The following is a 25,417-nucleotide window of genomic DNA, read 5'->3' on the forward strand; positions in this document are numbered from 1 at the left end:
AAGATGATAGATAGGATTGCACTAGGAGGAAGTAGAGATACAAGTAGGATGGGATTGCTGGCAAAGGAAGATTGAGGTTTTTGATTTATTAATTAAGAATAGTGTGTATTGGGGCGCCCGGGTGGCTCAGTGGGTTAAGCCTCTGCCTTCAGCTCAGGTCATGATCTCAGGGTCCTGGGATCGAGCCCCATGTCTGCTCGGCAGGGAGCCTTCTTCCCCCTCTCTTCTGCCTGCCTCTCTGCCTACTTGTGATCTCTCTCTCTCTGTGTCAAATAAATAAATAAAATCTTAAAAAAAAAAAAAGAATAGTGTTTATTAAGGGAAATAGCAAAGTGAAGTAGAGGGTAGGGGGAGGGGAGCAGGAAGATAAATTCTGTTTTACAAATAATTATCTTGAGGTAGCCTTGACACTGATTGTTAGAGATGCCTATTTTAATGTGGAAAGAAAGAGATCTCTGTTGGGGATATAGCTTTAGAAGTTAGTTTGGAGAAAGAAGATAATCACTGGGGTAATAGGGTTGAGGGAATAATTTTTTGTTTGTTTTGGCATTGAAGGTCAAGATGCCTAAGGGCAGACTGGTTAAAGAAATTAGGTGGAGGTTCTTAGGAGAAGAGATAGAGACCTGGGAGTTAGGGAAGACGGGTGTGCACAGAGGTGTAAATATTTTAAGAAACCAGAGGACACAATGGGGTGGAGGAGGTAAGATGTGTGTGAAGATAGAATTCACATAATGGTCTGCCTTGACTTCAGTATTGGGATGGAATTAGGGACTTGGGGGAAAAATAGATTTTGAAAGACAGATTGTAGAGAATGAGGCAGAAATGCTGAGGTTAATAAGGAGCTTGCTCAGAAAGAGTAAAAGATGAGGTAATGCTAGATTTATACCCAAAGTCTGATCAGTGTTTTCTTAGATCCTTGGCATTCTCAAACTAAGGTAGAAGACCTCTTCAACTCAACCCTCATCTGATTGCAGGCCATGTAACCTTTGTGGGAGTAGGGATTAGAAGAGGATAGCAAGCCTATTCTCTTAAGAGTTTAGAGGAACTCAGTGTAGCCCATGTATCCCAGGCTCTTTAACATGTGTATGCCAAACGCTGTAAAAAGTTATATTCATTAGCTTATTTACTACTCACCACAACTGTATGATGTTATTATCTGCATTTTTATAGATTAGATGATTGAGTTTTAGACTTTAATTATTAGCATTTTGTAACTATTAGCATAAGAGCTAGCATATAATGCAAGTGATGTGATTTCAGAGCCTGCTTTGTTAACTACTGCTCTATACAGCACTGTTGAATAGAACTAAAATGTATACCACATATTTATAATTTTAAATTTTCTCATAGTCACATTAAAACAAGTAAAAAAATGAAGTTAATAATATATTGAGGTAAGCTGATATATTCAGAAAATCATTTCATTTTGTAGTCAGTGTAAGAAATTAGTAAAAGTTTATATATTTTTTTTCATGCTAAGTTTGAAACCCAGAGTGTATTAGAACATCTTAATTTGGAATTGGCACATTTCAAGTGCTCAGCAGTCACATTTGTCTAGTGGCTACTACCATGTTGGACAATGCGGCTTAGACCTTTAGCCTGTTTGCAGTCTGAACCTGGGGTAGCATGCTGACGGTGCCTTTTGCTTGTGATAGCACTCATTTGTGTGAATGGTAGAACGGTAAAGCAACCTACCTGTCCACATTTTTCCTAACTGGAAAAGCCTCCCAGCACTTGAGACCCACAAAAAGCCATTGAAAGGTAGTTGTTTACAGCTACTCTCCCTTAAACTGTACCCTAAAACTAAATCAAATATGTAGCTTAATTAGAAGTTAATTGCTAGTATTAAAAACTTCCAATATTTCTTTCCATAAAGATCTGGGATCACAAAACTGTACATTTTATATAGTCTTATCATTTACAGAATGTTTTATTTTATTTTTAGATTATTTTTTAATCTTTTTTTTTCCTTAAAAGATTTCACTTACTTATTTGACATCTAGAGAGAGAGGGGGAGAGTGAGCACACAAGCAGGGGGAATAGCAGGGAGAGGGAGGAATAGGCTTCCCACTGAGCACAGAGCCAGACATGGGGCTTGATTCTAGGACCCTGGGATCATGACCTGAGCCAAAGGCAGATGCTTAACCAACTGAACCACCCAGGCACCCCTAAGAATATTTTATATGTATTTGCTTACTAGATCCTCACAACAAACCTACAAAGTCCTATCTCTGCTTATGGAGGTAATGAATTGATTTTTCAGAGGGAAGGATTTGTTGCAGTTTACATGTTTTTTTGTTTTGTTTTATTTTGTTTTAAGGATTTTATTTATTTGACAGACAGAGATCACAAGTAGGCAGAGAGTCAGGCAGAGAGAGAGAAGAGGAAGCAGGCTCCTTGCTGGGCAGAGCCTGATGTGGGACTCAATCCTCAGACCCTGAGGTCATGATCCAAGCCAAAGGCAGAGGCCTAACCCACTGAGCCACCCAGGTGCCCCCAGCTTACATATATTAAAGGTGAACCTCTAAACCTGTTTTTTTAGACTCCAGTGTGGTATGTTTTTCTACTGTGCTGATCAGGTTTGCCTTGTACAAAGCAAAATATATTTATTAACTGTCACCAGTTAATATCATTCTGAACTCAGTGTGTTGATCTCTTCCCAAAAATGCATCCCTTAAATTCCTCTGTAATTATTATAGTGGCTGTACTCCCATTTCTTATCTATTTTTTTATATGATTCTGCTCTTCTATGTTTTAATTTGCCTGAGAAAGAATCCTAAATGGATATCTTTTTGTTTATCTTTGGCATTGCTGTTTTGTTTGGATTTAGATTCCATAAGATCAAATCATGTGAGCATGTGAGTCATGGTAAATTAAAGAAGTACCTAGGGTTCCCCCTTTCCCCATTTTTTTGTCTTGAATCTACAGAGGAATTCCATGTTGTCAACCTAATGTTTTTATTTTTCTGAAATCTTTTCTGAAATTAAGAATTCAGGCAAAAGTAAATACTGTTCCCTGCATGTTTACATGTGGGATTTCATATGAGGCTTTCCCCCCTCCTTTGGTTCTTTGTTTGAAAGGCTTTTAGACAAAGGATTTTTTCTCTCCCCCGCCACCCCAAAAGAGTGGCAGAGAGATTTGGGGAGGTAAGTTTGGAATGCATGTAAAGGACTTTGAATGCCGGCACAGAGATTTGAAGTTTATCTTGGGGAGCCACATGATTAGAATGATGTTTTAGGCACAGTAGTATAGAAGATAGAGCCATCTGATGTGTCTGATATCTGACTAGTTTAGATTAAGAGTAATGCTAGGGTGTCAGTACCATAACTTCAATAAAACTTAATATTTGAAAAAGACATTGTAATTCATCAAAACATATAGATGACTAATGATTTTTGAGATTGCCATTAAGGCTTAAGACTAACATTATCTAGTGGTCATTCTTACCCTGGTAGATCAGATATTGCATTCTTCATAGCACAATTTTTCTTACTGTTCTTTAATTACTACCATAGTATGGATTTACCACTAACCTCTCTGTGCCCCAATCTTATAAAATGAGGGTGATAATGCCACCTATTTTAAAAAATAGTGTAATAAATAAAGTATTTAATTCTGTGTGGGCTTACAATAGAGCCTGGCATAGTGGGAAGTTCAGTAAATGTGAGCTGCGATTAATTATTATTGTTGCTATCAGATCTGTTAGTTAGAAATGTTTAACAATTTTTATGTTTACAACTTACTTGCATTTTATCTTTAGCTACTCTACTAAAAGCTAGAATGAAACAGTTGCCTGCAGCAACAGTGCGCCTCCTTTCAAGTTCTCAAATAATCACTTCAGTGGTCAGTGTGGTGAAAGAGCTCATTGAAAACTCCTTGGATGCAGGTGCCACAAGCATAGATGTTAAACTGGTGAGTGTCCCTGAGAAACCAAATACTTTAAAGAAAAGAAGGGCTGGGCAGATGATTTCTCCTTACAGTGATTACCTTTCTTTTCTCTTTTTGTACTAATAAATTATTTTGAGGATGTTGTGTTTTTTTGTTTTGTTTAAGAGGAAATTCTTAAAAATAAGTTTTAATTTAAATCAATACTGCAATAGCACTAAAGTAAATTCTGAAAGAAAACTTATTCTTTAGGACTCCATCACCTAAAATGTGAATCTAATTTGTCCATATTTTCTACTAATTATTGTTGGTTATTCATATTTATTTATCTTATACTCATCCGCATTTTATCTTTTCCACCTAATCTGATTTCAAAACTAAAGCCCTTATTGTGTCATAGTTTTCATATTAAAAGATCTTAAATGCTATATATTAAATTGTTTGAGTTAATATGACTTATGACACTTTTTATGGTTTGTTACAATTAGTTGGCATATCTACCTCCATTATTACAAACTAATTTGTAGAAGTGAGATCTATATTTTTTTCATTTTTGTGTCCTACATACGTGGCCAGTGCATGGTAAATAAATGGTGAATAAATTGTTTGAGTAAATAGAGGAATACATTTTTTGGTGATCTTCTAATTATCATATATTTACATTTAGTATTACAACATTAGAAATAATAGCGATAAAAATGTTTGTAGTAAAGAGACTTACTTTTTCTATATATATACACAGAGATAGCTTATATATAGAATGCATGTATATGGATGTATATGTAGTTGCAGTTGCTCCTTATAAAAACCCTGGGATTTCTTTACTACTGTACCTTTTTTTTTTAACAATAATGAAGGTTCTGAGAACTTGCCCAAAGTCCTATAATTGGTAAGTAGTGAATCTGAGATTTCAGTTCAGATCTTTGTGTTTCTAAAACTCACTCAAGATCTTTGCTCTGTGCTAGTGGTTCTAATAATGTTTGGGTACATCAGAATACTTTCCAGAGTTTATTAAAACAGTTACTGGGCTCTAGAATTTCAGATTTTAGGTGGGGCCCAAGAATTTACATTTGCAACAAGTTTTTGTTGATGCTGAGAACTGCTATTCTGTATCATACCAAACCTGTACTTGTTGTGAATAATATACATTTGGTCCTTGAACAGCACAGGTTTGAACTGCATGAATTTTTGACGTGGATTTTTTTTTTTTTGATCAGTATAGTACTGTAAATATATTTTCTATTCCTTAGGATTTTCTTAATAACATTTTCTTTTTAAAAATTTACTTTATTGTAAGAATATATATAATACATAGAACATACAAAATATTTTATTTGACTTTTGGTGTTATTAGTAAGGCTTCTAGTCAATGGTAGGCTATAAAGAGGAGGCTTGGAAGATGGTGGACTAAGAGAATCCTAAGCTCACCTCATCCCAGAGATACAACTAGATAACACATTAGTGTAAATAACCCAGAAAAGACCTGAAGTCTGACGGAATGAACTCCATAACTAAAGGTAGAGAAGAGGCCACATCGCAGAGAGTAAGAAGGGCAGAGATGCAATGGGGAGTGAAACAGACCATGGTGTTCCATGGAGGGGAGAAAGCAGCAGGCATGAAAAGGGGAGAGAAGCTATGTCACACTAGGGAAACTGCACAGGGAAGATGAATCCCTGTATTTGGCTTTGGAAGCCAGAGGGGCTCAATTTCATGAGTTCTTAAAACCAGCAGGTCTTAAAGCCTGGAATTTTTAAAATCAGCAGGCTCCATTCTGGGAGAGCCTGGAGAGCAAGAGGAAGCTGAATCCCTGCACTTAAAGAGAGCACAACAAACAGCCCTCGGAGTTACAGCTTAGAAGCAGCAGTTTGAAAATGGGTGGGACAGTGGTTTACTCATTTCAGAGCATGTCCCAGAGGTCAGGGGTCACTGAGGGACTCTTTAGGGACAAAGGAGTGGGCAGACACCATTTTTCTCCCATGCCCCCTCCCCCAGCATAATAAACACATGGCCACCTGTAAGAACCACCATAACACTGACACTACCTAACTTGCTTGCACCAAGCTCTCCTCATTCCCCCAACACTACACTTGAGCAGATCTACCCTTCCTGGTTACATATGCCTCAGTCCCCCCATTTCAAGTCCCCTAGAAGACCAGTGCAGACCTTGCTAACACTGCGTCTCCCAACCCATGCACTTCACAGTACCCAGTCCAGCAGTGGCAGCAGGTCTCATTTTGCTGCAGACCAGCACTCATTTTGTTAAAACTGCACACCTGACCTTAGCTGGGGACCAAACACTGCTCACACTAGAAAAAGAGAGTCTCTGCAGAGTGCTGCAGCCAAGGAAAAAGTGGCCAGGACACAACAGCAGGGCACCCCCTGAAGTGTCAGGTTCTGGTGAACAGGGGACATTATCGTACGGGACACTATAGGACTTCTTCACAAGGCCATTACTTTCAACAGCAGGAGATAGAGATGACATGCCTAACACACAGAAACAGAGAATTGGACACAATGAGGAGACAGAAGATATATGTCCCAAACAAGAGAACAGGGCCAAGCACAGTATGAAACCTAAGAAAAACAGAGGTAATACACCTGATAGAGAATTTAAAGTAATGATCATAAATGTATTCACTGGGCTTGAGAAAATAATGGAGGACATCATTGACATCCTTAACAAAGAGGTAAAAAAGAACCATGGATGGATGGTGAACCATGGATGAAGAAATTAAAAATACACTAGATGGAAAAGTAGGGTAGAGGATGCAGAGGAGCAGATTAGCAAACTGGAACACAAAGTAATGGAAAGTAATCAAACTGAACAGGTGAGAGAAAAAAAAACTATACAGAATGAGAAAAGATTTAGTGAACTCAGCTACTCCATCAAACATAGTAACATTGGAATTATAGGGATCCCAGAAGAAGAAGAAGAGAGAGAAGGGGGGGAAAATTTTATTTGAAGAAAAATAGCTGATGGGCTGCGTGGGTGGCTCTGGGGGTTGAAGCCTCTGCCTTCGGCTTGGGTCATGACCCCAGGGTCCTGGGATTGAGCCCCACATTGGGCTCTCTGCTCAGCAGGGAGCCTACTTCCTTCTCTCTCTCTGCCTGCCTCTTTGCCTACTTGTGATCTCTGTCTGTCAAATAAAATCTTTAAAAAAAAAAAAAAAAGAAATGTCCCTAATCTGAGGAAGGAAATAGAGATCCAGATTCAGAAGGCACAGAAGGCCCCCAACAAAGTCAACCCAAAGAAGCACACACCAAGCCACATAATAAAATAGCAAAAAGTAGTGATAAAGAGAGAATCTTAAAAGCATCAAGAGAAGAGAAGACATTTACATACAAAGGAAACCCCCATAAGCCTATCAGTGGATTTTTCAACAGAAACTTTGCAGGCCAGAAGGGAGTGGCATGATATATTCAAAGTGCTGAAAGGAAAAGACTGGTAGCCAAAGATACTGGATCGATCCATCAAGGCAGTCATTCAGAGTAGGAAAAATTAAGAGTTTCTCAGACAAAAGTTAAAGTAATTCATGACCACTAAACCACCACTTCAAGAAATGTTAAAGGGGACTCTCTGAGTGGAAAGTAAAGACCGTAAGTAGGAACAAAAGTAGGAAGCACTAAAGCAATTTAAAAAAGTATTCTGTGAAAATCAGTCAAGGGTTTCATGAAAGGATATTAAATATGATACGATGTATCTGTAACATTAGCGGAGAGAAAGAATGGGTTCAAACTTAATGACCATCCACTTGATATAGATTGCTGTAGGCAGAAAATGTTATGTACAGACCAAATGGTAACTACAAATCAAAAACTAGCAAAAAAAGAAAGGATCAGAGAAGAGCTACAAAAACAACGACAAAACTAGTACCAAAATGGTAATAAATACATATCAATAATTATTTTGAATGTAAATGGACGAAATGTTCCAATCAAAAGACATAAGGTGATGGAATGGATAATAAACCAAGACACATCCATCTACTGCCTATGGGACTTGTTTCAAACCTAAAAACACTTGTTGAGTGAAAATGGGGAGTGGAGAAACATTTTTCATACAAATGTATGTCGAGAGAAAGCTGGGGATGTAATGCTTATATTGGACAAATAGACTTTATTTTTTTAAAGATTTTATTTCTTTTTATTAGAGAGAAAGGGGAACAGCAGGCAGAGGGAGAGGGAGAAGCAGGCTCCCTGTACCCTGCGTGGGGCTGGATCCCAGGACGATGAGATCACGGCCTGAGCCAAAGGCAAATGCTTAACCAACTGAGCCACTTAGACATCCCAGACAAAACAGACTTTAAAACAAAGATAGTAACAAGAGGCTAAGGACACTAGACTCCTAAGGGAAGAATCCAACAAGAACACATAACAATTTAAATAGTTATGCACCCAATATGGGAACACCCAAATGCATAAAACAACTTAATAACAAGCAGAAAGGAACAAATAATAGTAGGGGACTTAAAACACCCCACTTCATATCAATGGACAGGTAATCTACAAGGAAAGAGTGGCTTTGAATGACACTTTGGACCAGATGGATTTAATAGATATATGCAGAACATTCCATCCTAAAACAGAATACACATTCTTTTCAAGTACACACAGAACATTCTCCAGAATAGATCACATATTAGGCCACAGAATAAGTCTCAACAAATTCAAAAAGATTAGTCATATACTATGCATCTTTTCTGACCATAATGCAATGAAACTAGATAACCGCCACAAGAAACAATCTGGAAAGAGCACAGCTACATGGAGGATAAATAATATGCTACCAAACAATGAATGGGTCAGCCAAGAACTAAAAAAGAAATAAAAAAAATATAGAGAGAGAGACAAAAGAAAATGAGAATGTAATGCTTCAAAATCTTTGGGATGAAGCAAAAGTGAGTCTATGAGGGAAGTTTATAGCAATAAGGGCTTCCTCAAGAAGTAAGAAAAACCTCAAATAACCTAACCTTACAATAAAGGACCTAGAAAAAGAACAAACAAATCCAAAACCAGCAGAAGGAAGGAAATAATAAAGACTAGAGCAGAAATAAATGATACAGAAACTAAAAAAATGTAATAGAACAATCAATGAAAGTAGGAGGTGGTTTTTAGAAAAGATCAGCAAAATTGTTAAACCACTAGTCAGATTCCTCAAAAAAAAAGTCAAAGTCATAAATGAAAGGAGAAATAACAACCAATATCGTAGAAAAACAAAGGATTGTCAGAATATTATGAAAAATTATATGCCAACAAATTGGACAACCTGGAAGAAATGGATAAATTCATATGTCTTAGAAACATATGAACTAACAGAAAGTGAAACAGGAAAATAGAGAAAATTTGAATAGACTAATTATCAGCAATGAAATTTAATCAGTAATCAAAAAATTCCCAACAAACAAAAATTAAAAATGAGCTGGCTTCACAGGGGAATTCTACCAAACATTTAAAGAAGAGTTAAGACCTATTCTTCTCAAACTATTTGACAAAACAGAAGAGGAAGGAAAACTTCCAAATTCATTCAGTGAGGCCAGCATTGCCCTGATACCAAAACCAGATAAAGACACCACAATTAAAGATAACCACAGACCAGCATCTCTGATGAACACAGATACAAAAATCATCAAGAAAATCTTAGTAAAACAAATCTAATGATACATTTAAAAAAATCATTCACCATGATCAAGTGGGGTTTATTCCTGGGTTGCAAGGATTTTTCAGTACTTGGAAATCAATAAATGTGATACATCAAGAGGATAAAAATCTTATGATTTATTTTAATAGATGGATAAAAAACACTGGACAAAGAGCAACATCCATTCATGATAAGAACCCTCAACAACGTAATTTTAGAGGGAGCATACTGCAACATAATAAAGGCCATATTTGAAAAACCCACAGCTGCCATCATACTCAGTGGTGAAAAACAGCTTTTCCCTTACTGTAAGGAACAAGACAAGGATGTCTACTCCCACTACTTTCATTCAGCCTACTTCCAGGAAGTCCAAGCCATAGCAGCCGAACAACAAAAAGGAGTAAAAGGCATCCAGATTGGTAAGGAAGAAGTAAAACTTTCACTTTTTGCAGATAATGTATGTAGAAAACTCTAAAGACTTCACAAAAAAAATTACTAGGACTAATCAAATTTAGTAAAGTTACACAATAAACAGCATAGAGAAATCTGTTGCATTTCCATATACTAATAATGAAGCAATAGAAAGGAACTAAGAAAACAATCCCTTTTACAACTGCACCAAAAATAAAAAAGTACTTAGGAATAAATTTAACCAAGGTGGTGAAAGACCTCTACTCTGAAAACTTGTAACACTGATGAAAGAAATTGAAGACAATACAAAGAAATGGAAAGACCTTCCATGCTTATTGGTTGGGAGAACAAATATTGTTAAAATTGTACCCAAAGCAATTTACACAATACAGTCCCTATCAAAATACCAATAGCATTTCTCACAGAACTAGAACAAACAGTCCTAACATTTGTATGGAACCACTAAAGACCGCAAATAGACAAAGCAATCTTGAAAAAGAAAAAACCAAAAGGATCAATTCCAGACTTAAAAAGCTGAAGTAATCAAAGCAGTATTGAGAAGGGTATGTGTTGTGCTGAGCCCTGTGTATTGTGTGAGACTAATGAATCACAGACCTGTAACCCTGAAACAATATATGTTAAAAATAAAAAATAAATAAAAATTTAAACAGTATGATATTGGCACAGAAATAGACACATGAATCAGTGGAACAGAATAGAAAACTCAGCAGTAAATCCACAATTACATGGTCAGTTAATCTTCCACAATGGAGTCAAGAACATGCAATGGGAAGAAGACAGTCTCTTCAACAATGGGTGTTGGGAAAACTAGAAAAGAATGAAACTAGACCACTTTCTTACACCATACACAAAAATAAACTATATAGATTAAGGACCTAAATGTGAAACCTGAAACCATAAAATCCTAGAAGCTCACACAGGCAGTAATTTGACTTCAGCCATAACAATATTAACATTTTTTCTAGATAATGTCTCCTGAGACAAGGGAAATATAGCAAGAATAAACTGTTGGGATTAAATCACCATAATTGGGACTACTATTAGGACTACATCACCAAAAAAAGCAAAGGAAACAATAGAAGGTAACGTACCATATGGAAGAAGATCTTTTCAAATGACATTTCCAGTAAACAGTATCCAAAATATATAAAGAACTGTTGTTACAATTCAACACCACAAGACCCAAATAATCTGGTTAAAAAATGGTCAGAGGACATGCACGGACATTTTTCCAAAGAAGATATTAAGATGGCCAACAGACCTGAAAAGATGTTTACATCACGCATCATCAGAAAAAGGAAAATCAAAACTGTAATGACATATCACCTCACACCTGTCAGAATGGCCAAAATCTAAAAAATAAGAAGCAAAAGGTATTGGAAAGGATGTGGAAAAAAGGAACCCTCTCCCAGTGCTGGCGGAAATGCAAACTGTACAGTCACCATGGAAACCAGTATATAGGTTCATCAAAAAAAGTTAAAACTATCCTGTAATTATCACAGTACTGGGTATTTACCCAAAGAATACAAAAACACGAATTCAAGGGGCTACATGCACTCCTATGTTTATAGCATCATTACTTAAAATAGCCAAATTATGGAAGCAGCCCAGGTGTGCATTTATAGATGAATGGATCAAGAAGTGGTGTATATATGCAATGGAATATTATTCAACTATAAAAAGTGAAATCTTGCCATTTGCAACAACATGGGCGGAGCTAGAGAGTATAATGTTAAGTGAAATAAATCAAGGAAAGATAAATACCGTATGATTTTATTCATATGTGGAATTTTGGAGACAAAACAAATGAGCAAAGGAAAAAAGACAAACCAAGAAACAGACTCTTTACTACAGAAAACAGATGATTACTAGAGGGGAGGTGACTGTGGGGATGGTGAAATGGGTGAGTGGGATTGAGAGTACACTACCTTGTTGAGCATTGAGTAATATATGCAACTGTTGAATCACTATATTACACACCCAAAACTAATAACACTATGTTAACTACACTGGAATTAACAATTTTAAAAAAATAGTAGGCTGTTTAGTTTTTTTTTTTTTAAAGATTTTATTTATTTATTTGACAGAGAGAAATCACAAGTAGACGGAGAGGCAGGCAGAGAGAGAGAGAGAGAGAAGCAGGCTCCCTGCTGAGCAGAGAGCCCGATGCGGGACTCCATCCCAGGACCCTGAGATCATGACCTGAGCTGAAGGCAGTGGCTTAACCCACTGAGCCTCCCAGGCTCCCCGGCTGTTTAGTTTTTGAGGAGTCAGAAGTTATATGTGGATTTTTGATGATGTGGGTCAGTACCCCTAATCCCGACATTCCATAGTCAACTGTATTGTAAGCTCTATAAACATGGAAATTCATTAAACCCAAAGAAAGGCAGCTTTTTTTTTTTAAGGCATTTCCTATAGTACAGTCTGATTAGAATACAATTGATAATAAGTCGGATTAGATACTTATATTTGGTAGATTTCACTTATGAATCTTACTTAGGCAAACATTTACTCTTAAAGCTCTCTGAAAGAAAAACATGTTTTTAAAACTATTGTTAGAAAGCCAATGGAACTCCTCTTAGAAAAGTACACATTTATACCTGACTTTATATTTTAGTGTCTTGATATTTATCAGTTTCTGTTTTGTAGAGTTTTAAACTATATTATTTTGCTTTGTACAGTAAGACCTGTTTTATTATGATTATGTATAATAATAATTGTACTGACTAGAAATATTTTCATAATTAATTACAGTTGATATAATTTAAAAATTTAAACAAATCTTTGTGTTATTTTACTCAGATGCCTGGAGTTCTTATTTGTATTCCAAGATTTGTGTTTCTGTAGCTAATGATTTTTCTATAAAATTAAGCTGCCAGGGGCACCTGGGTGGCTCAGTGGCTTAAAGCCTCTGCCTTCTGCTCAGGTCATGATCTCAGGGTCCTGGGATCGAGCCCCACATCAGACACTCTGCTCAGCAGGGAGCCTGCTTCCTCCTCTCTGCCTGCCTGCCTCTCTGTCTACTTGCGATCGCTGTCTGTCAAATAAATAAATAAATAAATAGAATCTTAAATAAATAAATAAAATCTTAAAAAAAAAAATGAAGCTGCCAGAATGTTTCCAGGATGTTAATTTTTGACTGAGAGAGAGAGATGAGGAACTAAATCTTAGGTAAGATTTCAATAAGACTTCATTACCTTGCATATCTAATTGACCTAAAAAGTACTGACACACAGAATTATATAAATTTAGGTTTTTGTTGGTTATTATTTTTAAATAAAGTCTTTGTAATTATAAGAAGATCTATATAGGAATTTAGATTTTCTTTTTTGTGTGTATTCATACTAGTATTAGATTAGGAAAACTAGACTATGAGTTGAGTTTGGGGGTTTTTTGCCCTCATTTCTCAAATGAAGACCTCACAGAGATTGCCAAATTAGTGTATTAGCATCTTTCTGTTCTCTGTTTGCAAAAAGAACTTTAGAAAGTCATTATGTGGTAAATATTTAAAATTCTTAGGAAAGCAATAAGTTATTAAAGGGAGAAAGTATTAAAGTCAGGATGAATAATGTTAATTGCTAGACTCTTTAGTGGGTAGAACCAGCTGCTGACGGTGATAGTATTCTGTTTTGTTTTTTTTTTTTTTGAGAGATTATATATGCAAAAGTATATATAATTTAGTAGAATTTTCTTAGTCAAATATAAATGTGAATTTAAACACAAGTATCCATGATGCTGAAACAATTCAAGGGAGCCTTAAAGATTAGACTGACCTTCTTTTTTTTACCGTTGAATCTGAGACCAGGGAAAACAAGGGACTTGCCCATTGTACCATAGTTAGGAATTAATAGAGTTAAGAATTTGAACTCTTACTTTCTTAATATTAAGTTTCCATAAAAAAATAAATGACACAATTGTTTCTTTTGTGTTTCTTGTGGGTAAGAGTTGACTGTCTTTATATACTAAAAATAGTCTCTCTTTGTAGGAGAACTATGGATTTGATAAAATTGAGGTACGAGACAATGGTGAGGGTATCAAGGCCATTGATGCACCTGTAATGGCAGTGAAATACTATACTTCAAAAATAAATAGTCATGAAGATCTTGAAAATTTGACAACTTACGGTTTTCGTGGAGAAGCCTTGGGATCAATTTGTTGTGTAGCTGAGGTAAGGTAATATATATTGACCTCTCTAGTGATTTCATAATCACAGAGTGATAGCATTAAGAGAAAACGAATGGAGTTTTTGGCAAAAAGTATGGACTTTTTTTTATTGTGGTAGAATATACATAACATAAAATTTATCATTTAATCCTTTTTTTAATATACATAACAAAATTTATCATTTAATCCTTTTTTTTCCATTTTTTTTTATTGTGTTATGTTAGTAACATACGTATCATTAGTTTTTGATGTAGTGTTCCGTGATTCAGTGTTTGCTTATAACACCCAATGATCCACGTGATACGTGCCCTCCTTAGTACCCATCACTGGGCTAACCCATTCCCCTACACCCCTCCCCTCTAAAACTGTCAGTTTGTTTCTCGGAGTCCGTAGTCTCATGGTTCGTCTCCCCTTCCAGTTTCCCCCACTTCATTTTTCCCTTCCTTCTGATGTCCTCCATGCTATTCATTATGTTCCACAATTTTTTTTTTTTCTTTAAAGATTTGGGGCTCCTGAGTGGCTCAGTGGGTTAAGCCCCTGCCTTCAGCGCGGGTCATGATCTCAGGTCTTGGAATTAAGGCCTGCATCGGGCTGTCTGCTCAGCAGGGAGCCTGCTCCCCCCCCACCCGCCCTCGCCTGCCTCTCTGCCTATTTGTGATCTCTCTGTCAAATTAAAAAAAAATCTTAAAAGATTTTATTTATTTGACAGAGAGAGTGAGAGAGAGAGAGAGAGAATACAAGCAGGGGGAGCAGCAGGCAGAGGGAGAGGGAAAAGCAAGCTGCTCCGCATGGTGCAGGGAGGCTGATGTGGGGCTCGAGCCCAGGACCCTGGCATCATGACCTGAGCCGAAGGCAGCTGCTTAACCAACTGAGCCGCCCAGGTGCCCCTTAACTTGACTTACTCTAAACCCTAGCTGGTCAGAGGCGGATTGCGTTTGAGAACTTTGCTCTCCTGACCCTGGTTATGGTGCTTTCAGTGTTTATAAACCCCTCAGTTCAGAGCCTGACCAACTTTTTTGCATAGTACCAATGACATTTCACTGCCTCTGCATTGGATTTCATAACTAGTTTGTGTCAAAGCCTGTCTAGAACCTTGATCTAGTAGTGTTTGATCACACTGCTCTGTACTAGTTTCTTTGTGCTGTACTATATTATTCTGTGTATTGGGCTGTATGTTATAGTGTGATAGTCTCTGTGTCCTGTGTGTGTCCACTGGCTGTGTATCCCTGCGTTTGTGCTCTGCTGGCCATCTCTACTTGGGTGAGAATGCTCAGGTACAATCAAATGATAGAACTTGACGTTTCAGAAAAGTGGCATGTACACGAGATACTGTTACTTTTCATCCATTCTCACTGCAGTCATATATATATCTCCATGCTTAATGTGGTCTTCCCTCTTTCATTCTGCTCTTAAAGTGCTGGCATGGAATAGATCTTCTCCATTTTTTTGTGAAAAGAGCCCCTGCTCAGTATTCACTTTTGTCTTTTGGAGCTCTGTAAGGTGATGCGGAAGTAACGAAGAAAAATTGTGGTTGGGGAAGGAGCTGGTCTTTAAAGTGGCAGAGTTTGATATCCTACTACCGAGGTAGACTAGGGGCCCTTGTGTGTTAGAATCCAGACGTCTAGGGGCCCGTGGGTGGCTCAGTTGCTTAAGCGTCTGACTCTTAATTTTGGCTCAGATTGTAATCTCGCTGTTGTGATATGGATCCCATTGTTTGCTGGGTTTGGTGCTGAGCTGGGAGTCTGCTTCAGATTTTCTCTTCCCTCCCCTCACCCCTAACCCCCACTTGCATACACACGCTCTTTCTCTCTCTCAAATAAATAAATAAATAAAAAGAAGAATCCAGATGTTATTGCTAAAGTAGGAAAAGCCTTGTCCTTAAGTGCATTTGAAAGACCCTGGAGCCGCACCCAAGAATCAAACAGCACGCCTCCACTGGATGCAAATTGCAAGAGGTTTATTGGTCACACAGGCGCCTGCGGACGCATCAGCCTTTGTGGGCTGAGCGCGCCGGGCTAAGTTGGGGAGCAGATTATATAGGGCAAGGTTGGGGTGGCGGGAAGCGGTGGCGGGAAGCGATCCTACAGAGGCAGATATGCATGGTTACAGGAGTCTAATTGATTAATTTGATTCAGGCATGATTGGGCGTTGGGGTCAGGGCGTTCTGGCGGTTCCTTGGGACAGCACTCTGGAAAGTCCCCGTACATTTCGTTTCTCATTTGTCTCTCCTTTTGACAGACCGGGTGACCACAGACAATGTGTTGCCATCAGGCTATGGGGACAATAGGTTGCTAAAACAAACCTTACCAAGGAGGAAGGGGGTCTTTCACATTCTGCTTAAAACCTCTATTCAAAATCTTGCATACCCCTTTCTTTCTGTGCTTCCGTATCTGTCCCAGCACTTGCTTTATTTAGAGTTCACTGAGTCTCCAAATAGATTTTAGGGAAGAGCAAGTAGAGGGTACAGCTCACTGGGCATTGCCCATCTTTCTCCTTAGAGACCATATCCGGGAACCTATAGCCCTGGCATCTTGCAGAAAGTGTGTTTTTTAAGTGGGTTCAGATTTATACCAGGGAACCTCTGAAACTCCAAGTACTAGCACATACTATTATTTGAACTCCTGCTAGCTATTTTAGAAATCATGTAATTTATTTTTTTTAAGATTTTATTTATTTACTTGACAGAGAGGGAAAGAGAGGGAGGAAGTATAAGCAGGCAGAGTGGCAGGCAGAAGCAGTCTTCTTGCTGAGCAGAGAGGCTGACATGGGGCTCGATCCCAGGACTCTGGGATCATGACTTGAGCTACAGGCCCAAAGGTTTAACCAACTGAGCCACGCAGGTGTCCCAGAAATCATGAATTTCTTTTTTTGTTTGAGAACATAATTATTTGATTATTATTTTTTTTTTTAGCTGCTGTCCAAACTTGTTAGTTTTTTGTTTTTTTTTTTTAAGATTTTATTTACTTAACAGAGAGAGAGAGCGCGCGCACAAGTAGGCAGAGCAGCAGGCAGAGGGAGAGGGAGAAGGAGGCTTCCTGCTCAGCGGGGAGCCTGATGTGGGACTTGATCCCAGGACCATGGGATCCTTACCTGAGCTAGAGGCAGATGCTTAACCATCTGAGCCACCCAGGCACCTCTGAACTTGGTAGTCTTTAAGGTATATTTTGGCAAAGTATTGTTAAATAACGTAAAATTTAGCATTTCTGGGTTTTCGGAAATTAATTTGTTAATTTTAGTGTAGTTGACACAATAGTTTCAGTTACACAACTTAGTGATTTGACAAGTTTATACATTATGCTGTCTTCACTACAACTGTAGCCAGCGTCTCTTGATATATCAGTTACATTGTTGATTACATTCCTCTGTGCTGTGCCTCTTGGGTCCCATGACTTATTTAGTCCATATCATTGGAAACCAGTATCTCCTTTTATTCAGAGGTGGACTCTAAGGGAAAACCCACAAATGAATAAACAAAAAGTCATTTCTGTATTTTTTCTAAGATGTATGTAACCTTTCATAACTGAAATTGGTTATTATCAGCTTTGTCTACTAGGTGGCAGCACTATACTTAGTCTTTTTAAAATACATGGTAATGAGCCATATGATTTATCCAAATCTTTACTGTAGTTCTGATTTTAAATGGCAGTTTTGCAAGTCTCTGTCCAGTGGTACTCTATTTTGTTTCTTTATTTGACTACTTAAGCCCAGTTGATATCCAAGTTTATCATTTTGTCTTTTGTTTTATTTTTGAGGCATTTGAATGCCTTGAGTATAAATACTTAAAATAATTTATCAGAATTACTGGAGGAATAAAAGAATTGTCAACTACCAGGATACTATAAGACTGTAAAAATTATATTCAGTTTATACATTGTAAAGTCAAATGTTTATCTTACAAAACATTAACAGCATTTTATGTAATCTCTTTTCTTGTAAATCTTTGGGAAAACCACACATAGATAGATACATGTGTGCATATTTTACGTATATGGACTCAAGGTTAAGATATACACCATGATCAGCACCCCCGAAGGTGTTCTCCTGCTCCCTCCCACTAGGTAACAGCTATTCTGACCTCTGGCAGTATAGATTACTTCTGCCTGTTCTTGAACTTGATGTAAATGAAATCTTATAATATGTATTTTTTCGTCACAGATTTCATAATGATGATTTGGGTTTGCTTGTTTCTGAAAGCTAAAGCATCATCAAAAATCTAGATTCAGAAGGGATCCTGGTAGGACCCTGGTTCACTGCCAGATCCCCGTCATCAGGACGGAGTCCATTCCCCTAGCTCCCTGGTATTGGCACTGCAGCTCAAAACGGAGTCTCTCTCTGAAGACTGCCCTTACCTCAGCTGAACAGGGCAACCTACATCCAGTGACTGACTAGTGAGGGATTATAAATGTTCTATTCCAATTCAGAGCAACTCTGCCATGCTATCTCTGGGCCAAAGTGACCCTCCAGGGTCAGCCAAGTCCTTGTTTGTGACTGCAGAGCCCCATGTCTCTTTCTGCTCTGCCATCACAAGCGATCATCTCGGGAGCACTCACAGTGAGCTTCCTGCTCCCCAGTGTCCCTCTCCATCTGTGGTACGGGTGAGCCACCAAAAAATGTAGATCTTCTGTGGTTCTGTCTCATATGACTGATGAAGCCAAATGCCAGGTTTTCTTACTCCCAACTTTGAAACATGGTCTAATAAACAGTCAGCTACTATTTAATTGTCTGTTGTATGCAGGGTGCTGTGCTAAGTAGTTTACTTTAGAAGAACTGTGCCCAGGGCAGTAAATGGAATATGAAAATTGTGACCTATTTAGGGACATATAATGTGTCCATGGCAAAGCCAAGAATTCAGTTCCAATATCATGTCTCCTAGTACTGAGTTTACCACAGTAGCTCATGCTGCCTTCTTACTAGTATGATTGGAGAGATATTTATTAGTTTAAAAATACCTCGTACTAAAATAGTGAATATAATATACTCAGGCCTGCAGCCGTAAGCTCAGTAGATGATATCAAGGAGTAGTCAAGTTGGAACTTATGTGGGAGGATTCTGAATAGTGTTTCAGAAATACAGAAACTAATATATGCTTGTTAAGGTCAATTAGATTTAAAAATTTTTATTGAGGAAGTATAGTTATTAATAAGTGCTTTTTGGGGAGGAAAGATCACTTTTTAAATTTAATGAATATTCTTCACTCAGAACTGAAATTTCGCGTATAGACATCACGTATTTGTTTTAAAGGCTCTAATTTATTTTGAAAATCTTTGGGCAGAGAGTACTTTTTTTTAAGTGGTTACCTTGTGCTGGGTAGTATTCTGCTCCATGAAGTTCATTGTGTGTATTTTTTTGATGGGATAACATGATATGTGGTTTTTTTTTTTTAAATTTCAATTAACCGCCAACATTAGTTTGAGATGTAGTGTTCAGTGATTCTTCAGTGGCCTGTAACACCCAGTGCTCATCATATCATGTGCCCTCCTTAATGCCCATCCCCCAGTTACTCCATCCCCCGACCGACCTCCCTTTCCGCAGTCCTGTTTGTTTCCAAGAATCAAGAGTCTCTCTTGGCTTGTCTCCCTCTCTGATTTCTTCCATTCAGTTTTCTCTCCCTTCCCTTATGATCGTCTGCACTATTTCTAGGTTCATTTTTGTTTTACATTTCATTAAACCTCATGGCTTAAAGGGGGGCAAAATCAGAAGCTGTATGATTCTGTTTTGAATATAAAAGTTTGGGACTTCCTTAATTGTGGGCCCTCTTATCTAAAAGATAGGAGGAAGCCCCAGAATCATTTTGATAATTTCCTCCCTCCTGTTCCATACTGTAGGATACATCCTGTGTTCTTTAAAGCCATGGTGATAGAGCTTTAATTGGAATAGACACAGGAATTTTTGAAGCAGTGGGGTATCCTGGTTTCTAAGAAATTTTTGAAGCAGCGGGGTGTCCTCCTTTCTAAGTGCAGCCTCCTCACAGGTAATGGAACTCTTGAAAAGGAGAGAAGTCAGAGCCAAGATTTCCCTGTTGCTAGTCTCCCAGAGTGACTTATCCGGCAGAAGTTCTGACATCAGAGCCCTTATATTAGTGTAATCTCGGCACAGGTGGGCATGTTCACACCCAGAAAGGAAAAGGCGTTTCAGTGATCCAGGCAAAGCTGATATTTCTCCTGAATCATGAAGACCATTTGCCTTAGTTTTCAGACTCCTGTTTCCTGTGTCAAAGTATTCATCCAAAAGTCAGCAAAAAAAATAACAAAATTTTAACAAAATTATCTTAAATGAATTTTTGCCAAGAGAGGTTTTTTGTTTGTTTGTTTTGGTTTTGCATGAATTAAGAGGCCATATCCTAAATTTTAAATTTTAGTTTTATCTAAAATATTGAGAAACATTATGCTTATTTAAAGTTTAAATGCTTTTGTGTAATTTAACTTTTTGTTAGTATTATAGTTCCCTTGAAACTCAATAATTGGACTGAAAAGTCAGTTTTTAATAGCTGATAGCTAATATAACCTATAAGGTTCTCTGAGAATTTTAAAATAAACTTTTAAAAATTCTTAAAATAAATTTATTTAATTCTTCTTTTGACACCGCTAGATTCATTCTGCCACAGTTCATTAATATCTCTAGTAAGAAGCACAAGTAATAGTTTGTAATGTTAGAGATGCATCCGATGGTAGAGTTACTAAGGATTCAAATTTGTTAGCTCCTGCAGAGCAAACACATTCTAAGCTTGTGCCTAGTCCAAAAAAAGGTTTCCTGCCCAGGACACAGGGTCATATGATGAAATGAACTCTTGAAATACAATTCCTTCCTCTGAGGAACACATTGTATTTCATGCATTTGTGAAACATGCTTATGTGTTATCCTTCGCTGTCTTTCACAGTGAATTGCAAAACATTTCCTATTGAGATAAATTTTCAAAGTACCCAACACGTTCTAATTTTAAAAGAATTTAACATTCTAAAATAATACTGTATTCTTTTTTTTTTTACTCTAATGTAACTATTACAATGGGACCAGTGAGATCCTGTTTTGATTTTTAGCATATCAGTTTATTCATCTAGGCTAGAGTGTATTTACTGTTAACTAATACGTTTAAAGAATGAACAAGTTAATAACTATGAAATGCTTTGTAAGTAGTCAAAACAAATACCCATGTAACCTTGTAAAGCAGCATCATCTTCATCTTATCATTGCCTTCCTCTTGAAGATGGTAGAGTAATCATTTATTCAAGGCCATCTAACCAAGCCACTGGCATAGATAGTACTAGAACTCAGAGTTCAGGGCTACTTTTGCTCAATGACTCCAACTTTAGGCTAGGTGGTTAGCTCTTTGGAGAATAGAAGTAGAATTTAGTTGACCTTAGCATTTTTGAGAAGTGGTTGATTAAATTTAGAATTATTTTTAAAGGGACAATCATAAAGTAGTTAAATTAGACTCAGGAAAGAAATTTTTTGTACTCTTTGTTTTAAACTTTGTTAGAAAAAATCATTACTGGATAGAATAGAATTGGGATGGAGCAGGGAATAGTAAGGTCAGTTATCAGGAAAACCTTCAAAATTATACAACTTTTGAACCATGGAATATATTTTTGGAAGAAGTAGAAAAATCACTTAAGATTATATAGATGCTCACAACTTTATGTTAGCTGCAGCTTTTTTGAGGAACAGTTATTATGGAAATGGCAGCTTGAGGCAATGCCCCTGGTAAGGATTTGATGGACATTACCCCTAGAGAGAATATAATAGATTCTACTAGTATTATGAGCTAGAGAAGCCATTTTGGGGGTGACTGCTATTTCCTGCATGGTACCCACGTGTTCTGTAGCCATATGTAAGTTAGTGCATGCTTAGAACAGGGAGGTAGAACCATCAAATCCAGCGTAGATCCAACTGAATCTAGATGAGTTCCAGCAGTGGAGCTAATCTTTTTTTTTTTTTTTATTTTATTTTTTTATTTTTTTTTTTAAAGATTTTATTTATTTATTTGACAGAGAGAAATCACAAGTAGACGGAGAGGCAGGCAGGGAGAGAGAGAGGGAAGCAGGCTCCCTGCTGAGCAGAGAGCCCGATGCGGGGCTCGATCCCAGGACCCTGAGATCATGACCTGAGCTGAAGGCAGCGGCTTAACCCACTGAGCCACCCAGGCGCCCCTGTGGAGCTAATCTTTATGGCTTCTTCCTGATTTACATAGTTGGCTCTGCTGAGTCCAAGAATGGCCAAGAAAGATTGCTCCAGCTTTGTGCCATCATTGCTCACAAAATGTGTGAGGAGGCCACCCATTTCTGAAACCGCTGTGCTTTGCTAGGACATCCCCACTCTCCAACTACGATATTTTCTGATACTGGAGTGGTTTACTGTTGTTATACTCTCCTACTCATCTCAAAAAATAGATAATGCAGACTTTTTTTTTTAATAGATTTATTTATTTGAGAGAGAGATATGAAGAAAGAGCACAAGCAGGGTTGGGTAGGGGGCTGAGGGAGAGGAATGGTCAGACTCCAGCTGATGAGGAAGCCTGTCGCTCATCTAGGAATCAGCTAAAGACAGGCTTAACCAGCTGAGCCACCCAGGCACCCTGAATGCAGATACTCTTAAATTCTTATTTCTGTCCCTAACATCTAAGGAAATATATTCATTGTCAGTAAAATACTTTCTTATACATACATGCCTTAATGCTAAAGTATTTTTCAATTAATAGAAAATTTACCTTTAAATGGTTCTGTTTGTTTTTAAGAAAAATTGTGCATAAATATGTGTATGATTTATATTTTTTTATTCCTTGAACCATTAGCTTAAAAGAAGTGTAGTTTTATACAGAATATAAAAGGGGAGGGAATTATCATTTTACAAAAGGATTTTTCACATTACCAACAAATTTATGGGAATTGTCTTTTAAAAAGTAAGTTTCCCTAATGCAATCAAAATATTGGTTTTACAGATATAAGTTATATAACACAAATAGCCATATCAGATATACTGATTTGTGTATGAGTATTTTAATTAAAGTTAAATACTCGAATATCAGTGATTTGCCCTCGAAAAAAATGTTAGCCTATTATTAATATAACTCTAAGGGAATATTACAAGAGAAGTGATCTTAAGAGATTAGCAAGTATAAAACTTTTTTCAATTTTAAGTAAATTTATAATTATTTTAAATCTGATTTGATAATGAGGACAATGAGTCCACTACAGGATCTAAAATAATAATTTTATTAGTGTTTTTTTTTTATATTCCAGGTTTTAATTACTACAAGGACAGCTTCCGATAATTTTAGCACCCAGTATGTTTTAGATGGCAGCGGCCACATAATTTCTCAAAAACCTTCACATCTTGGTCAAGGTAAGAGAGTAGCTTTGTATCTTTGCCTTTCTTGTCTTTTTTTAGAACATTGTTACCCCTTAAATTCAAATGTGCTGCTTCAGGTTTGGTCATGTGATAAAGTCTACTTTACTTCCAACTGAATATTCAACCCTTTTTTTAGTCACCATTTCTTAAATACTTAGAAATGTTCTCAAAAGGAACTGTGTAAAAGCCTTAGGACAAAATATGGATTAGTCACCCTTCTGTAAAACTGTAAGAACAATTTTACTATTGTTGCATCACTAGTGTTTTCTTTATATGTGAAGAATGATAGTTTATTGAAATGCGTAAAACATTATTGATTTGGTAATCATGGTAATAAACCATACCATATCAAGATGCTATGATTAAATAAATAATAAAAATATATTTATTTGTGGAAAACTTCGTATGTATGTGCAAGTAAATGGAATAGTGTACCCACACTGTTGGTGGGAATGCAAGTTGGTGCAGCCACTTTGGAAAACAGTGTGGAGATTCCTCAAGAAATTAAAAATAGAGTTTCCCTATGACCCTGCAATTACACTACTGGGTATTTACCCCAAAGATACAGATGTAGTGAAAAGAAGGGCCATCTGTACCCCCAATGTTTATAGCAGCAATGGCCACGGTTGCCAAACTGTGGAAAGAACCAAGATGCCCTTCAATGGACGAATGGATAAGGAAGATGTGGTCCATATACACTATGGAATATTAGCCTCCATCAGAAAGGATGAATACCCAACTTTTGTAGCTACATGGACGGGACTGGAAGAGATTGTGCTGAGTGAAATAAGTCAAGCAGAGAGAGTCAATTATCATATGGTTTCACTTACTTGTGGAGCATAACAAATAGCATGGAAGACAAGGGGAGATGGAGAGAAGGGATTTGGGGGAAATTGGAAGGGGAGGTGAACCATGAGAGACTATGGACTCTGAAATACAATCTGAGGGTTTTGAAGGGGTGGGGGGGTGGGAGGTTGGGGTACCAGGTGGTGGGTATTAGAGAGGGCACGGATTGCATGGAGCACTGGGTGTGGTGCAAAAACAATGAATACTGTTACGCTGAAAAGAAATTAAAAAAAAAAATAGTGATTCTTTTTATGTACTGAAGGTTAGGAAAGAGAAGGCTTGCTTTTTTTTTTTTTTTAGTATGGTCTAGTTCTAGAAATGCTCTGACTCCCAATTTTTAGGAGTTCAGATTAAGAAACCATTAGGAGATTTTTGTGTGGCTGTTCAGTAGAGTACTTTGAAGTAATCTAGTCACATTTTAAAACTTGAATGTATTTATTTTTATCTTAGTAGTAGCCAGTCTAATCTGGATGGCCTGTTGCTCTGTATCACTCATTCCTCTCATACTTTCCTATGTTCATCTCCATGGGAAGTATGAAATAGCAATATTTAAATATGGAGTCCCTCTGATCTTTGCCCATTTGCTGATTGAGTTTTCTTTTTTTGCTGACCTAGTCTTCTACTTTCACTGAGACTAAGTATGCATATTAAAGAATTTCTGTGGTCAATAAATGAGCCTTATTTTCTTTGGCATATTCCTCTTAAGAAACTATACTTGAAACTAGTAATTGCCTTTCATCATTCATTTTTATCTCCTAATTATAGTTGGCCGGCTAAGAAAGCAATAAAGAATCAAGCTCTTAGTTTCAAATTGCTGTAGATGGACATATTATAGAAATCTGCAAATACTTTTAAAAGCCTTTTACATTTATATTGCCCAGTGCTGATAGTTTTTGAGTGGTTGAATCACAGACTCACATTTCACCACCAGCTGCCATTCAACTTCCATTTAAATACTTTCTGTGTAAGATAAAACTACAGTACAGCCATCTTAATTAATACCTGTGCATTTAGGGTTCTTGTAGATTAATTTCTGCAGTGGTGTGAACATCCTTGCTTAGCAGTTACTCCTCATGTCATCTGATAGATCAGATACCTGTAGACAAC

The 25,417-nt window shown here is 37.3% G+C and overlaps 1 protein-coding gene across 9 annotated transcripts in view; it reads left to right on the forward strand.

The window, feature by feature from the left end:
• PMS1 (PMS1 homolog 1, mismatch repair system component) overlaps positions 1-25,417 on the forward strand; it is an 87,101-nt gene that overhangs the window by 2,377 nt on the left and 59,307 nt on the right. For 7 of the 9 annotated variants that reach the window (XM_044241154.1, XM_044241156.1, XM_044241157.1 and 4 more), the window contains 3 exons: positions 3,761-3,912; positions 13,941-14,123; positions 23,335-23,458. In XM_044241154.1, the coding sequence (XP_044097089.1) occupies positions 3,781-3,912; positions 13,941-14,123; positions 23,335-23,458 (439 nt within the window). In that variant the 5' untranslated portion in view covers positions 3,761-3,780. The remainder of the gene's footprint in view (positions 1-3,760; positions 3,913-13,940; positions 14,124-23,334; positions 23,459-25,417) is intronic. The other 2 variants (XM_044241150.1, XM_044241153.1) reach the window with 1 other exon arrangement.

This window comes from Neovison vison, chromosome 3, assembly GCF_020171115.1.
Source record: "Neovison vison isolate M4711 chromosome 3, ASM_NN_V1, whole genome shotgun sequence".
Taxonomy (NCBI): Eukaryota; Metazoa; Chordata; class Mammalia; order Carnivora; family Mustelidae; genus Neogale; species Neogale vison.